This window comes from Larus michahellis, chromosome 1, assembly GCF_964199755.1.
Source record: "Larus michahellis chromosome 1, bLarMic1.1, whole genome shotgun sequence".
Taxonomy (NCBI): Eukaryota; Metazoa; Chordata; class Aves; order Charadriiformes; family Laridae; genus Larus; species Larus michahellis.
Genome location: NC_133896.1, coordinates 13,933,945 through 13,950,806, shown reverse-complemented (window position 1 = coordinate 13,950,806; position 16,862 = coordinate 13,933,945). Strand labels below are relative to the sequence as shown.

At 37.7% G+C, this 16,862-nt stretch overlaps 1 protein-coding gene across 1 annotated transcript in view; it reads left to right on the top strand.

Moving 5' to 3' along the window:
- The window catches only part of PTPN12 (protein tyrosine phosphatase non-receptor type 12), a 76,889-nt gene that overhangs the window by 23,426 nt on the left and 36,601 nt on the right, over nt 1-16,862 (top strand). The window contains exons 2-5 of the mRNA XM_074560250.1: nt 9,805-9,913; nt 13,268-13,344; nt 15,031-15,126; nt 16,163-16,201. Coding sequence (XP_074416351.1) covers nt 9,805-9,913; nt 13,268-13,344; nt 15,031-15,126; nt 16,163-16,201 — 321 coding nt within the window. The remainder of the gene's footprint in view (nt 1-9,804; nt 9,914-13,267; nt 13,345-15,030; nt 15,127-16,162; nt 16,202-16,862) is intronic.

Below are 16,862 nucleotides of genomic sequence, written 5' to 3'. Positions count from 1 at the left end.
TCTGGTCTTTGGGGTACTTCTTGGAAAAGGTCTCAACTTGCCATTAGATGACTTCTTCTAGGCTTCCATGGGCTGGTCCTGGGGATGCTGTTTGTTGTCCATTCTTATTAGGTCATGGCTGTTGGGCTTTGACTTCCCTGAGAAAGCTTAAATCTGGTGTAAGGGAGGTAGGACAAGTATGTACTTTTGTCTCTATTTCAGGTGAGGGATACGCTCTATAAAAAGTGGTCACTCAATTCATATGTTGCACTGACAGTGTCAGTGTCACATCCACAATGTCAAAACTTAAGTTTGACTTCAGAGCTAGTCTGTCTATCTAGAGTGGACTGTAGTGTGGTCACCTCTCCTGGATGAGTCAAAGGGTGGCTCTTAAGAGGAAGCTTACCTGGACGTATAATTGGGTTTTGATTTTTAAAACAAACAAACAGACAAAACCCACCTCCAGCATCAGAGCGGAAAGTTCATCCCACCTGTCTCATACTTGCTCTGAGACTTGCTCCGGGACAGGCCTTTCATCAGAGCTCTGCCGTGGCAGTGTTGGTGTTGCAGATTTACTTCTGCTGACCAAGATAAGAGATGAGATGGACATTTAAACTGTTCTCTACATCTTTTCACTTAAGGCTAAATCTCTGCTTAGTATCAGTGATTCCGTTTCTGGTTACTGTCTTACTAAGCAGCTCAAGTTACTGAGCAACCTTCGTCTTGGTTTTGGATGGCTTATAGAAGGACACTGGGATTCAAGGTGTTTGTGTACACTCCAAACTGAGCTGTTACTGTCGTGTTGCTGAATTTCCCCAGAGATTCTGAAGGCTGTCATGGGCTGTGGTGAGATATGCTTTTTTTTTTTTGCTTACACTGTAAATGCCTGCATTGATTACATGTATAGCTGACGTCTCGGAGAACAGCTACAATACATGATGTTTCCTGTTGTTGCCCTAGTGTGCCTAAACCACTATTTTGTAGGAAGCTGCTGGAGGTGGAAGGGTTATACATCTTTATACCCTTGTTATGTGATGATACGGTAGTTTCCTGCTACAAAGGAAATATACATGTAATGAAAACTGGACTGAGTTTGACAATTCTTTTTGCAAGTTATTTATAGCCATCATATGATAAAATCTTAAATTTCTGAGTCTTACCTGAATGTGGATTCAACCTAAATGAGGCATAAATATGCATCCATCAATTTCTTGAACAAATCCGCAAAACTGGTGAAATGCTGACAGTAAAATTGTACAAGAACTAACAATACAATTGATATCCATAGTGTTGTGACAAAAAGGTCTGGAGGTGGGGAAAACTGTCTTTTCCTTCCTTATTTCAAGATGTTTTGTATTCAGTAGATTGGCATGCATAGTTATTCTGCAAGTTTTAAGAGTTTAAAAATTTTTAGATACTAGTAATTCTTTTTCATGTAAAATACAATCATCATTCATTTGCCCTAAAATGAATGGTGTTAGTTGTCTTGAAAAATTGCAGAAAACTGTATGAAAGACAACTCAAGCTTTTAATTACCATCTTGACTTGAAAGTTCAACTACTTGGGAAAAATGAATTAGTGAGGAGATTGGTATAGAAGGCTTAAATATGAAGACAGCCTATTTTATATGCTGCAGTTAACTGAGGTTTTTTTACTGTATTTAGTAGCTGTTTTCTTTAGTAACAAGCTGTTGGATTTTTTTTGCAGATAGGTGGTTGATTCCATTGAAATAATCAACTAGGGTGTTGTAAAAGCATTCTCTTAAAAATTATTCACCTTAGCTTTCTTTGGGAGCATCTTCCCTTTTGATCACATAGCACGGTATGGTGAATAAGTGCTGTATATGTTTAAAGAAAGACTTAAAGGGAAAATCAAGATTAAATGCGATGTTTTTAATATACTTGTGCTGTCTAAGTGCACAAAAACATCAAAATGTAGGACTGAAGGAATAAGAGGAAAACAATAAATCCAGTAACTTGGAAATTATGCTTTTAAGCAGTGGGGGTTCCCTGGTTATGAGTTTTGCTTCCTTGTTTGTTTCTTTAAGTGCTTTGCTTCCTGATACTGTTTGGTTTTACATTGTTGGGTCTGAAAGTCCTCTTGTGGTCTGTTGCAAAAAAAAAAAAAAAAAAAAAAAAGTCTGAGTCTTTTTTTCTGTTTTGAATTATCAAGAATTGTTCCTGTATTACTTTAACACTGTGAAGAAGCCTCTTACTTGTAATATGTTTTAAACGGCTTTTCTGTTTTTGCATCAAGACACACTTCCCAGCCTTCAATCCAAAGCAGTCAATTTTCTAATCATGTGGTTTCAGACTAATAGAAATTTTCACATTCTTCACTCATAGCCTATAACTGTCACTGTTGTGTTGTCCTGTGTGTTTTCACTTGATGTAAAAGTTTGTTCATAGTAGCCTCCGCAATAAATTGAGCGTGCTAAGGAAATAGCATGGTTCAGAGATAGAAAGTTATAATCCCAGTTCTTGTATGTATAATAAGTATGCTGCATGGTTTTCTAAAGTATCTTAGAACGTACATTAGTAACTTACTAACTAAAACTTGATTATGCTTTAGTAATTTAATATTTGCTTTGTCTGCTTGTTTACTTGCTCATCAACAGACCACAGAACTCTTTAGTCTTTTCCACCCTTGTAAAACAAGCACATTACTGGCAGTAGATGTGTGGCTTAGCTGTTATGCTGAACATAATTAACTGCAACTGTCATTGATAGTACTGTTAATTTAGGTTAGAATTAATATGCAGATAGTATAAAAATAGCTTCAGAAATGAGGGAGAGGAGACTTCTGAAGTGATCAGCCCACATTTTAATAATATGTCTACGTAAAGCTATCTTTAGTTACTAGCAGTGTGGGAGACATGCCTGGTTCTAACGTTTTTGTTACGGAAAATATAGGTTTGGAAAGATGGAAAATGCTGGTCTTACTCTCACAGTACCTAATTCTTGAGTGCGTGCTGTTATTTTTTTTACCTGTTCCCAGTTTTAATGTGATACTGAAGAAAGTAGGATATACTCCTTAGCTGGCTCCTTTCAGTACTGTCATTTGGCCTTCTCTGCATGAGGACCTACCAGCATTGTCTTCATTGACTGATGCTTCTTTATTGGGCATAAATCTCCAGTTAATGAATTCCCTTCTTCCCCAAGAAAATACCAGACTGAGTTAAGATGTTATAAGATACACTGTACCATCTAATACTGAAATGATGTTGTTCTCAGTTGCCTGGGTAATTTTGGAGAGATTTTTCTTTTACATGGTTCACACAAACTTCCTCAAACGCAGTGGGTTTTTTAGACACAACGTTGTCCTGCTGTGAAATATGGAAGAGCTCCCAATGGACTGTAGTTACTAGGCTTGTCTAGCAATCACTTCAGCCGAGATTCCCTTGGAAAACCTAGAGCTCAAGAGTTGGTAGATGTTGCTAGTGCCAAGGCAGTGAAAAGTCCTCCTTCTTGTATCATGTTCTTTCCATCAGTTCAACTTGCAATCTCCTTTCAGGGCTTTATTTCAGAGAAACAGGTTAAATCCAGCCTGTTAGCCTGGTCCTTGCAGCCAAAACCACCTGCAAATGTTGAGATACTGTGAAGCTTTTCTTCTACAGAAGCAGATTATTCTCCTTTCATTGTTTGTGCTTGGCTAGTGTTTGGGAAGGCTTTTTCCTTCCATCGTGAGGGCTAGGAATTCATAAAAATAATTGTTTGAAAGCTGACAGGAATAACTGGGGAAAGATTGACATGCCACAAGTGTATGCTGTTTTTCAAGTAGTCCTAAGGCAGAGTGGTGAAAGGGATCTCTCAACAATCAGTTTTGTCTGTAATTGCATATGTATGTACTAAGTATTAGTATGATAAATAATTGTCAGCTTAGACTCTTTGGACATTATTTTGTGTGTAGGTCTTTTCAAGTTTTCATGCTGTGTTTGTTTGCAACAACAGATGCAAAGCATTTAACATACGAGTGTAAACTGCAGAGATGGTTGGGAGGCTTAGATTCAACTATGATACCTGAAATCATATTAAACTCTGCATTATTTGTGCTACTTAACAGCAGAATGCAGTAACCAGTGACATCCCATGTGGCAAAGTTCAGTGTTTATTCAGCCCAACGGATCTGACTTTTCCAGAAACTTTGGGCTAAGCTGCACTGTGCCCCAGTCGCCCCACGCAGCTCTTGTTCTGGCAGCATGACTAAAGAAAACCCAACTCACTCTATTTATTCCTTGCTATTGCAACCCAGAGCTGCAGAGGCACTCCTGACTTGGAGTAGTCCATCCTCCAGCTGAGTTTATTAGCATCAGCTTGTCTTGGTGTTTCCCAGAGCCCTCAGTGGTAAGAAAGCAGTATAGGGAAACTCCAGTTAGATTTGCAGGGACTTTAAGCTAAAATACTTCTGGAAATAAAACAGTTCTAGAAAGTCAGACCCCCATTTGAGCAGTGATAGATCTGAGTCTGTACTTGAACCGCCTTTTGACAAAGGTATCTCTGTACTCATAGAGAACTTGAAACCTGTGTAATCTGACCGTAGATAACCGGAAGATAGTTGTTTTGACATTTTTGTGGTAGTTTGGTTCACATTGCTCGTTACAGGTACATATTTCTCACTGTATAAAAGTACTAGGAGCTTTATCTGCCCTAGTAATGTTTATCTAAATTATTAGGACAAGAGCACAGTTGAACATAACTCATGTGTTTTTCTTCCCCTGCTGCTAGTAAGAACAATGCAATATCAAGCTTATGATAGAAATAACTGTCTTACGAAATGAGTGCCTTAATACAACATTTTTAAAGTGTTTCCTTTTATGCTTTGATTTTTAAGATAACTTTATGGAAGCTTTTCTTTAGTTTTCAGTTCTTCGAGTATTTCTTAATACACTTAAGCAAATTTTGCAAAAAATATTCTTGTGTGTTTGGTGTTATCTCATGACTCTGCTGCCATAGCTGTCCATGTAGAGCTTCCTAACCCTGTTGCTGTTGCCTGTTGTCACATAGCAAATGAACTGTGGGTGCCATGGAATATTCTAGCAGTTTGACCCTATGGTATGTACTGCTCCTCAGGTATGGTCAAAAAGGAGATTCAAGCAAATATCTCTGTTTTACTAACCGATGTTTTGACCATTGGAAATGTCAGATAAGGCTTAGGAGACAATTTGAGGGCTTTAAATAAGTGAAGGACTGGTGAAATGTTTGTCATGCTTTTCATAGGATTGTAGAATCATTTAGGCTGGAAGGGACCTTTAAGGTTGAGTCCAGCCAGTAACCTAACACTGCCAAACCACCACTGAACCGTGCCCCTCAGCACTACCTCTACCCGTCTTTTAAATACCTCCGGGGATGGTGATTCCACCACTTCCCTGGGCAGCCTGTTCCAATGCTTGACAGCACTTTTGGTGAAGAAATTTTTCCTAATATCCATCTTAAACCTCCTCTGGTGCAACTTGAGGCCATTTCCTGTTGTCCTGTTGCATGTTGTGAGAAGAGACTGACCCCCTCCTTGCTACAGCCTCCTTTCAGGTAGTTGTAGAGAGCGATAAAGTCTCCCCCCAGCCTCCAGCTGGGGCTAAACAACCCCAGTTCCCTCAGCTGCTCCTCATAAGACTTGTTCTCCAGACCCCTCACCAGCTCTGTTGCCCTTCTGTGGGCACACTCCAGAATCTCAATGTCTGACTTGTAATGGTAGGGCCCAAAACTGAACACTTTTCCTTGAAAAGAAGCCCAGAAAGGAGTCACAAGAACTTTTGTGTTTTAAATAAGGTTGAGGCTTTTAAAGTGAGTTCTTCAAATCTCAATAGTCAGTATAAATATTTTCTTTAATCCGCAAGCAACATTTCTATGGTGTTAAGCAATGAGTCTTTACAAGCTTTCTAAAGTGTTAAGTAGATGAAATAGAGTGACTGTGAAAATCAGAGATCTGTTTTTCTTGAACTGATTGGACTGAGTTCTTCTTAATATGGTAGGATTGCACAAGTGGGGTTTGAAAAGCTGGTTTGTCTTTTTGTGAAAACACTGAAGTAGAGTTGTAGTACAGACTGTAAAACCACTGTGGAAGCTGGAAGTATGTTTCTGAAACTCAAATTGTTTCAAAGGCTCATCCCCCCACTGTCACATGTGGTAAGTGTTTGTCACCATCCCACAAACCACTTCTGTCACGCAGTGAATAAGCAGAATTAAATTTGAGCTTTTCTAATGAGAATGGAACTTACGGCCTTGTGAATGTAGTTCTTTAAGTGTGATGAATCATGAACATACACTTACTTTTGACCATTTTGTTCTTAAAAGAATATATAAATGAAGATTTTTGTGGTACCAGAATAGCATTCCAGTGAATATGCAAGTGTCACGGAAGTGTGTACTGTTATCTGCAGAGGCACCAGGCTGGATCGCTAATGTCCCTGCTGTTGGCATCTGAGTATTTTCTGGGAAGCAATTTGGCTTTTTACTGACTTAACCCAAATGAGTGCTGCTTTGTACTGCAGACAGTTGTTTATTATGAATTAGCGTGAAACTGGACTGTGACGGATCTTGCTGGCTATCTTGTCATTGACTTACCATAGTCTGAACAAAATTCTTTCTTCTTCTGCCCTGTCATTACCCCCGTTCTGCCACTGAGTACATTCTCCTCCTCCTGGTCACTCTAGGCTGTAACCTAGGAAGCACTGAGTCCCTTGTATCCTACGGCAGGCTGGGTGTGCATGTTACAATAGCTTTCTGCAGGAATCTTCTGTTGTGTGTAGGACAAAATCTTCCGTTGAGTCTAGCACTCTTCCGTTCCTGTGGTAGTTTGTTCAAACCTCAGTTTTTAGAAGTCTGAAAGTAGTCAGAATCAAATTACTTCTAAATTGACTTTTTAGTTTATTTGTTCTCTTCCAAAGCATGAAGTAGGTACTGTTCTATGTAGCAGATACTACTACAAATCATAAGGAGTACTACTTACTCTTTTTGATTGCTCTCAGGACTGCACTGACTTAACTTCTATTACCCATGTGACAGAACAGCTGACCAATGTGCATTAAAAGCATGGGTCCTAAAGTATTTTAGGAGCAGATGTGTGTAGAAATCAACCTATATTTCATTTCCAGTCTTTGCCACAGAGCTGGGCTATGCTAGTCCTACTTTCCAGTTCTTTAGCAGATTGTACAGCTATTGAATCATGCAGAGGAGAAAGAGATGCTGAATTCTTATAGCATCACTTTCTAGAAAATGAAAGTTGGTACTAGTCACTTTAGCCTTTTTGGCTTGTGATAGGTCCAAGTTGTACCTGTGATAGTGTGTTGTGGGGTTGGGTTTTTTTCTTTTTTTCTTGCATGCCTTTATAATGGGCTAAAGCAAAAAGGATCATCTTCCTACGGTGCTTTTTGATACCTACCTTTTTCTTTTATCACTTCCTCAAGTGTATCTTTTTTCATGCAAAATAACTTCTGCTTCTACTCGTGGTTTTTAGAGGTTGTTTTTTCTCTAAACTTCTGTTACTTTTTCTAAGCAGAGTCATGGCATTTGTCCCATAAAAATCAGTAAGATGGGAAAAAGAGCCCCAGAAACTCACAAACGGGTTGAGATGTGGAACAATACACAAAATCGTATTAGTGGCTGTGCTTGGAAAGTGTTGTTGTTTGTCTTTGCTTTTTTTTTTCCCCTCCCGATTGGAGGCTTATAGCCTATTTCAAAGTATTTTTCCATCTTGCAATTGTTAGCTGATATAGCAAGTTATGTGTATTTATTTTGCTGTTTCTGGACTCCTGGTTGTGTCCAGTCTTAGCACAGGCAGTATTTTTTATTTTGACCCAAGTAAGCACAGTGTGACATAGGCCAATAGGTCTTCCTTGTGCAATGATATTTTTTATGTCAGTACCGTGTTACAAACTAGGTTTCTCTGCCTGCTATCTATACAGATTATGTTGAGAATTTGTTCTTAGTGTTGCAAAGATGAGTGTAGTCTGTGTGGAAGCTTCTGTAGCTGTTTACGTCTTTTCAAGAATTGAATCTTCCTATTGTTCATTGTAGCGATGTTTTCAGATAATATTTTTAGCACTTCAATCACTTATGGTCCCACCTCCAAATATTTACTGGTTTTTGTCATCAACTAACATTGCAAGATTTTCAAGGGCATTGCACTTTAAGAAAAAAAACCCTCCATGCTACTTCTGTCATGCTTTTTAGTGTTCAGTGATCTAATCTGTGATGAAGTCCTCGGAGAAGAGGAAAAAAAAAATGTTTGAAAACTGGTACTTCTTGATTTGCCGTTTTTTAATTTTACTTTGCAGTTGGTTTTGCTCTGTAAATGACACTTGTGGATTATTAGACGCATATTATTCAACTGAATTAATGCAAAGTTTTAACCACATTGCATATAAAACTTGCTGGTTTTTCACTATATTCAGACAAATTTTATTAAAGTGTTTTCCTGTATGTTATTTTCTTTTCCTTTTTTTACTGGGAAAATTATTGGAGGACTTGAGTTGCCAATTCATTTTTCCTTCTTTTTTTAAAAATCGAAGTGTGCAACGAGTCTCCCATGTGTTTTAGTAGTTTTAGGGGAATTCAAGAAGAAAACTGGCATTCCAACCAAGTTGTCATCTTTGTGATGTCCTTCAGCCTGGATATTGTTGCATAGTCAGTAATAAACAAGATTTATATTATTTTTAACTAGTAAGCAACCTCCCCTATTCTCTGCCTTCCCCAAAAGAAAGCAAGCCATGAACACTTTTTGGGTCTTTGAGGACGGTAATTGAGCATCAAAGGTGGAGGGAGGGGAACATGAACAACCTCTGTCCCTCTACCTGTGCAGAACACCACTCAATGGAAATACTAAACGTCTTTGAAGCTATGTTCTTTGTTTTCTCCGTGATTGTGTTATATACCACCACCATGGCAGTGTCAACAGAATCACTGGTTTTGCAACCACCTGGCTTTAGCTGGAAGCCAGAGTTAACTATCTGAGTTCTTCGGGTGCCTTTTTCAATCTGGAGATCTACACAATCTAAAATAACAAGCACTGCTGGCTCCTCTTGTATTTTTATTTTATTTTTTATGAAGAGAATTTATATTCTCTTCTTCCTCCTCAGTTTTAAGGTTACAAAGGCCTAATTTTAGTGGGATGATGAAAGCTGTATTGCCCTTGTTATTTCCTAGGTTATTGGAGGGTGTGGGCTGGATTTTGTTATTAAGAGGTTTTGACTGTTTCAAATTTCTGATACTTGAAATAGATGGGGGGGGTAAATGACATATCGTTGTGAATACAGCAGATGTCCTGTCACTCATCTTAATTGTGAATACCTTGTACCTGAGAGGCAGGGACTCTCTTTCTCTGGGTGTGCTTGAACAGAGGGTTGGGCATTAGGAGTTGATGCCTGTTAAAAGTGAGATTTTTGCTTTCTGTTGAGTTGGCAGCGTGTTGGAAGCTGTTGCTGCTAACAGCTGTTCCTGAGCCAGCCTGTCTGCGCTCTTCTTCCAGGTATTCTGAGCAATGACAGATTTTTCCGTTTCTCACGGGTGTTGTTAAGGTAGTTGTTAGTCCCTAACAGGGCAGTGTATTTCATAAATAAAATATAGCCATATTCCGTATTCCTGCTGTAGTGGCTTTTCCAAAGTTCCATGTCTCATGATGTCTAGAGATGGTTTCAACTTGGTTGTAAACTGCTAATGAGATAAAAATACTGGATAATTACATTTTTAAACTTCATCATAGTGAATATTGTAAAAGGAAAGAAGAGGTATTTTTCAGTCATCATCTTATATTTCATTGATGAAGCTGATACCTTGTGATGCCCCTGTTATCTTGAGAATTTAAAAAAATAACGTAAATGTTTTATTTCAGAGGTTAAGAAGATTATCAACAAAATATAGAACAGAGAAGATCTACCCAACAGCCACTGGAGAAAAAGAAGAAAATGTTAAAAAGAATAGATACAAGGATATATTACCATGTAAGTCTGATTTCTGTGTTGATAGAAGACAAAGGCAAGTGCTTGTTATTCTTAATGTATTTTGAGTTTTACTTTTTAGCTATTATGGAGGGGCAAAGTTGGAGATTATCTGCTGAAATGTAACTTTGATTAAATTTTTATTTTTAACTTGGAAGGCAAAGTGAGTGAACGTTTGTATGTTTTTATTAGGAGAGCTATCACACAGAGAAAAAATGTGTGCTAAGTCCCAAGCCCTATCAAGCTAACATTTTCACTTTAGCTTGGAATAGTGTAGAACTTCACTAGGTGCTTAACTGTCTTTTTTTCTTTAGGAGCATCTTATTCACAGTAGAAAACAAAAAAATGTTAGCATAAACTCTAGATGAGATTTTAAGGAGTCTTAAGGAACCTGACTTTGTGGTTTGAAGTAAAATGCTTTTTTGCTTGTTTGTATCCTGCAAACGGTGTCAGAGAACTTTCCGTGCTAGATTATCGTTGGTTTGTGTTTTGCTAGAGCCAAAATGAAATTCTGTTTAATGTATGAACACAGAAAACAAAAGCCGGAGCAGAATTTAAATTTTAAAACCACCAATGTGTGGGTATAACAGATCAGTGGTCTGTAATGACAAGATTGCCTGTTACTAGCTCACTTTGTGAAGCTCGTGATGCTGTGTATTTCAGCAGCTCTTACTGTGCTTCTCAATATGAGTAGCTGACAGATTAAAGGATAGTCTTCTGACAAATGCCACTTTTCATATCCCAGATGATGAGCAACAGATAGATTTTACTCTGCTTGGCTTTCTCAGAAGTGTTAGGAGATTTAAAACCAATTTGAAGTTGAAAAAGGTCTTAAGCATCATTAGCTTTCATTTCCAAAATGTGTTCTAGTAATAAGCTCCAGTGAATTACTGTGTGTTTCAGATTGTTGCATACCTGTGTGTTCTGTTTTTCTAGTGCTGGAATTTTTACTGTTTATCAGCACGTGGAGCAACACTTCCAGCAGTAAACTTTGCCCTAAAGCCACAGACCCTAGATTCTTTATCAAGGTGGGCATAGTGCTTGCTGCTGCAAGGAAGGAAGGGCACATGTATTCAAATTCTGCTGGAGGATATATGTATAATATACATGACATGTTGAAGAGTAGTGTGGTACTAAGCTCAACTGCAGCAAAATAGTTAAATATCATTGGGTTTTTTGTTTGTTTTGGTTTTGTTTTTTTTACTTGGGAGGAAACATGTTTAATGGCTGTAGTGAAAAAGAGAGGAGAAGTTGTTACGGTCATCTTATTAAAAGTTGTTAAAATCTTTCTTCCATGCTGGCATTTTGGTAGATCACGAACAATATAGCAAAATCATCATAGCGCTTAAGCTGAATCAGAGAGACCCTTAATGGCTGTTCCAGTAGTGAATGGCTGCGACTAGAGTTGTAGATGTGTTTTTTGTTCATGTACATAAAAAAAAACCCAAAAACCGAACAAACCCTCCCAAACTGCACCCCCCTCAAAAAAAAAAAAAAAACCAAAAAACCACCTGAGTCATTGGGATCTGAAAGGGTAGACAGGTCGCAGTGGGGGAAGTGAGCAAACCTCAAAGCTGACATTAACTGAAAATACATCTTCAGTTTTCCTCAAAGGAAGAATATCTTCAAACATCCAAAGGTTCCAGCAATAAAGTGATGGGAGATCAGCTTGACAGAAATGAAAGCCAGGAGATGTTCTGGAGGAAGAAGGAGGATGATACTTTGCCTATCTTTTATAAATCCAGAAAAGAACTTATATTTGTAACTTAATTGGAGATCACTGCTATATTTATCAGAAATTGTTACTGCAACCAGAGAGATCAGTACCTCAATAGTGGCTCCAGAGTACAAGATGTGTGCACGTTCACATTACAGTTCACTTGAGCCATCCTAGATGATAGTTAAATGAAACATGCAGGTCACTGGTTACCTGAAAACACCAATTAGTAATTGTGAACTGAGCCTTTAAGCTATATATAAATGTTAAAGCACTTAATCTTCTGAACCTGGAACCTGAATTGGAATTTTTTGTAGAGAATTCTATTCCAGACCTAAAACTCTGAAGGAGCTGAGCTGTGGCAGATAGAGGCAGGAAAGCGCGCTAGAATTTTGGATCTGCTGGGAAGATAGGAGCCCTCATTAGCCTACCACTGTAATTAGCCTGGTCTGCCATTTAAAAGTAGTTTTTAGTATTAAGTCTGTGACACCACTGCATGCTTATAAAGCGTCCTTGCTTTTCGGTTAGATGTATGAGAGTGTTATACAGTGCGATACGTTACAAGGGTTTCTCTAAGCCTGTATATGTGAGAGTACGTTGTCTTTAGATCTGTGATCTAAATGTCTTGTAATCTACACTGGTTCTTTTTTAGGAAGCATTACGTGGTAACACAAACATTTTTTGCATGTTATCAGGACTCTGGCTGAAAATTTCACCATCTTGGAAGCTTTTTGGAAGAGCTTTCTGTATAGAAATAGCTCTTAGCATGTACTTCTTGAGGGCTTGGTTCCCTGTTTTATTACCAGTGATGTTTTGACAAAAAAAAACCCTAACCAACCATATTTCCTCTTTTTAAATAGACTTGTTCTTTGTGTTTTTCCTTGAATTTAGCTCTAATAAAGGTTTTAGCAGCTGTTCTGTGGTTTAGGAATTGACTCTGGGAGCAGAAAGAAACAGAAATTGCTCGAGCAGATGCTGTTTCTGCAGATACTTTTGTTCCCCAGTTCAAAGAGAATTTTTGTTTTTGATCTGGATTTCCAACTAAAACAGCTTCTATTATAGAGATAGGTTGAACGATTTTTATTTGATAGCTATGAAGTATTTGTATCAACAGGAGCTGGAAAGACTGACAAACCTGCTAACCACCTACCTTCCTTCTTAGAATCATCAGGTTGTTTCTGTATTAAAGATGCACTTAATTATTTTTTTTTCAATGCCAAAAAGAATTCCAAGATGTTTAGCTTATTCTGTCAACAAGTAATAAAGGCTATTTTTAAGACTGCTGAAGATTTTGGCCCCTAAAGATCTGCTGTTTGTATAAGAAGCTTTCTCTGAGACAGCCAGTAATGCTGGAGGCAGAAACCTGAAATGTCAGAACCCCCTAAATGAAGGAATCTGCTTCAAATAGTTGAGAAGTGCCCCAGCAAAGTGTGTAGACCAGTGTTTGAGGGATAGAAGTCAGGCTGTGCCGGAGCAGTAAACCCCAGTGCATGGTGACTTATCTTTGGGAAATGTTCTTTAATGCTTAATTTCTTCTATACGTATAATATGCACTATATGTATTACATTTACTGTTACATATTGATTTACATGTGTTGTAATTCTTTTTTTAAAAAAAAAAAAATAAATTCTTCTTTTAGTTGATCACAGCCGGGTTAAACTGACCTTGAAAACTCCCCCACAAGATTCAGACTACATCAATGCAAACTTTATTAAGGTATGTATTACTATCTTACCAGTTTTTAAATTCTTTTTAAGCTTTTATTTCATATCAGTGCAGTTTTAATATTATAGTCTGAGATAAGAATTTGAAGCTGCAAGGGAAGATTTTCTTTTATTATGACTTGAATAAATTTGCAAGAATAATGCCATTTATAAAGCAATTTTAAAGTTTTAATATTACTCTAAGTGTTAAGTATAATATAAAATATTTTAAAGTGACAGGCAACCAAATTGGAACTTTATACCACAGGAAAATTCAGATGCGATTGTTTTAAACAGCTGATAGTGCTACAAATACCAGATTTTGAGAATCTGTTTTTAGGGATCATAAATGAAGTGTTTGACAAATTGTGTATCTTAACGTGCACTTCTTGCTATTCATGGCAGAAGTGTGGCAATGGAATTATATCTAACATTCTTGAAGAGAAGCCAGTTTGGCTAAAAGCCTGTAACACTTTTGTTTCAAAGCATGAATATCTTGGGCTTGAAAAGCTGAATGTAAATCATAGAACCATAGGGTTGGAAGGGACCTCTGGAGATCATCTAGTCCAACCCCCTGCCAGAGCAGGGTCCCCCAGAGCAGGTTGCACAGGAACGCGTCCAGGCGGGTTTTGAATGTCTCCAGAGATGGAGACTCCACCACCTCTCTGGGCAGCCTGTTCCAGTGCTCTGCCACCCTCAAAGTAAAGAAGTTCCTCCTCATGTTTAGGTGGAACTTCCTCTGCTCAAGTTTGTGCCTGTTACCTCTTGTCCTGTCACCAGGCACCACTGAGAAGAGCCTGGCCCCATCCTCCTGACACCCACCCTTTAAGTATTTATAAGCATTGATGAGATCCCCCCTCAGCCGTCTTTTTTCCAGACTGAAGAGACCCAAATTCCTCAGCCTTTCTTCATAAGAGAGGTGTTCCAGTCCCCTAATCGTCTTGGTAGCCCTTTCCTGCACCCTCTCCAGCAGTTCCCTGTCCTTCTTGAACCGGGGAGCCCAGAACTGGACGCAGTACTCCAGGTGCGGCCTCACCAAGGCAGAGCAGAGGAGGAGGATGACCTCCCTTGACCTGCTGGCCACACTCTTCTTGATGCACCCCAGGATGCCATTGGCCTTCTTGGCCACAAGGGCACATTGCTGGCTCATGGTCATCCTGTTGTCCACCAGGACTCCCAGGTCTCTTTCAGCTGAGCTGCTCTCCAGCAGGTCAGCCCCCAACCTGTACTGGTGCATGGGGTTATTCCTCCCCAGGAATATAAATATCTTCAAGCTTTATATAAAACAAAGTTTTAAAATTTTGGAGGTTTGAAATGTGGTATTTCTGGGAGGGAAGAACTGAAATTTGTTCAAGGGGATGCTTTTTTAGCAGCAAGATTTTCAGATTTTCGTCATTAAATGTTTGAGTAACAAAGAAAAAGCGGACTTTAAGGGAATCTTCAGGATCTGAACATACGGAAAGATATTTTTCTGCTACAGTCTCTGGCGGCACAGTGGCTGTTATAATCTTGGGCTCCCTTGAAATCACTAGGAAAATTTCCACTAATGTAAATGAGACTCGTATTTCATATTTACCCATCCTGTTGTATAAAAGAAAGAGATACTCTAATTTTACATGATTATAACCTAAAGCTTTTTTTTATTCAGTGCAGATAAATTTTCTTTATACATGTTAATGGCTTCTTTGTGCAATCCTAGGGAGTACATGGGCCAAAAGCATATGTTGCTACGCAGGGACCATTAGCAAATACAGTAATAGACTTCTGGAGGATGATATGGGAATACAATGTTGCTGTAAGTACCTACTTAAAAACCAAAATTGGATATTACCTTATTTCATGGCACAGTGATTATGTATCTGTTGCCTGAGCTGGCTATTATTATCAAAAATGCTGATTGTGATGTGACTTGTCCATTTACTTCTTGAATCTTGTTTTTGTACTTTAAATAGCATTCTATATATCATTAATATTATTTATTCAATTTAATAATATAAATTCAAAGTAGTTATTTTATTGAACAAATACGAAACCATAACTATTTATGAATAGGTTGATGCTTGGTGACATCTGTCCTACAGGAAACCTTACAACTCTGATTTAATGTGGACTGACAAAATCGAATACAAAAGCAGCATTTGAAACAAAATATAAAAGTCTACCTTTCTATTTATGCTAATCTTGATTTACTTATTTGTTTGTATATTCTACATCTTTTTAAACAGCTATTTTCAGGAGTTAACTTCTAAGTACTGTTAAAATTTGATATGTTCAACAAATTATTTCTGAAAGTATTTTTGGCTTATCAGACACTTAAATCATGGTTACTTATTGTAACGAAGAGCTTACCTGTTGATGCGTTTTTTTTGTTGTTTACATTAATGTAATCTGAAATAGTTTCATCTAAGAAATCTGATTCTTGTTTTTTAAATGTTTTTTTTTGCATCTACTTTAAACAGTCTATGTCATTTTAAGCAAATATAGCTGTATGTTTCTTCCAATTGGCAAATGGTTCTACATTTTTATAAGTTTAGACTTTACAGTCAGGCTGAATAAATAAAGTATTTGTACAGGATTACAGTGAATTCAAATTAAATAGCCTTAAAATGTTGTATTAGTGTTGTAGATTATTTTGTGTGGGATAAAACCTGGGTACTATTTTAGAATTAAAAGAGGATGCATCTGTAGGTAGGAAAATAGTATTAATGAGTCTCTTTAGTAACCAATTAAGGAGTATTAGTATCTGTCCAGATATAAGCAAGCAGTGGAGTGTTGGTGAATTTACTTGATCTAAAACCAGCTAACTTTGAGCATTTTTTTTGTCTTTTCAGATAATTGTAATGGCCTGTCGGGAATTTGAAATGGGAAGGGTATGTATGCTAAATGCAAAACTAAATGAGCATTGCCCATGTGGGGCAATATGCCAATACCTGTGAAGCTTCGTATGCCAAATCCATAACTGTAAAACTAATCTGCCAGATTGAATGAGAATGCTTACCCTTATATTTGTATGCATAGAAAATAATGAATGTGACGGCTTTTTTTAGCCCCATTTATATTGTTACATTATTATTTAGGTGTCATCTCAGTGGAATGTATATGTTTGTATACAGAACTGTACCAGTGGTCTCTTTCTGGTCAGGTCACTATGGAAAAAATCTTGCTCTTTATGGGATGTAGGCCAACTATCAAAATCTGGAGTCCTTTATAATTTCCTGTCAATTGATACAGCTGCAAAAACAACCTATCTTTTAAATCTCTCTGCTATATTCTTATATTCTTTCCTGGGAAGTAAAAAATAAATAAATAAATGTGGTCCACTATTGTGAACTCCAAACTTCCACAAAAACTAAATTATCTCTCATTGCTTCCCTCTGTATGATGTGCGTTTGCGCTTATATGTGCCGTCATGAATTTCACGTCCTAATTTTCAAGGTGTCTTTTGGCTGTATTTATTGGTCATCTGGATTTTTTGTTTCATTTTTCTTTTGGTATCCAAAATAAAAGACGCTTTACTATCTTAAAAGAAGT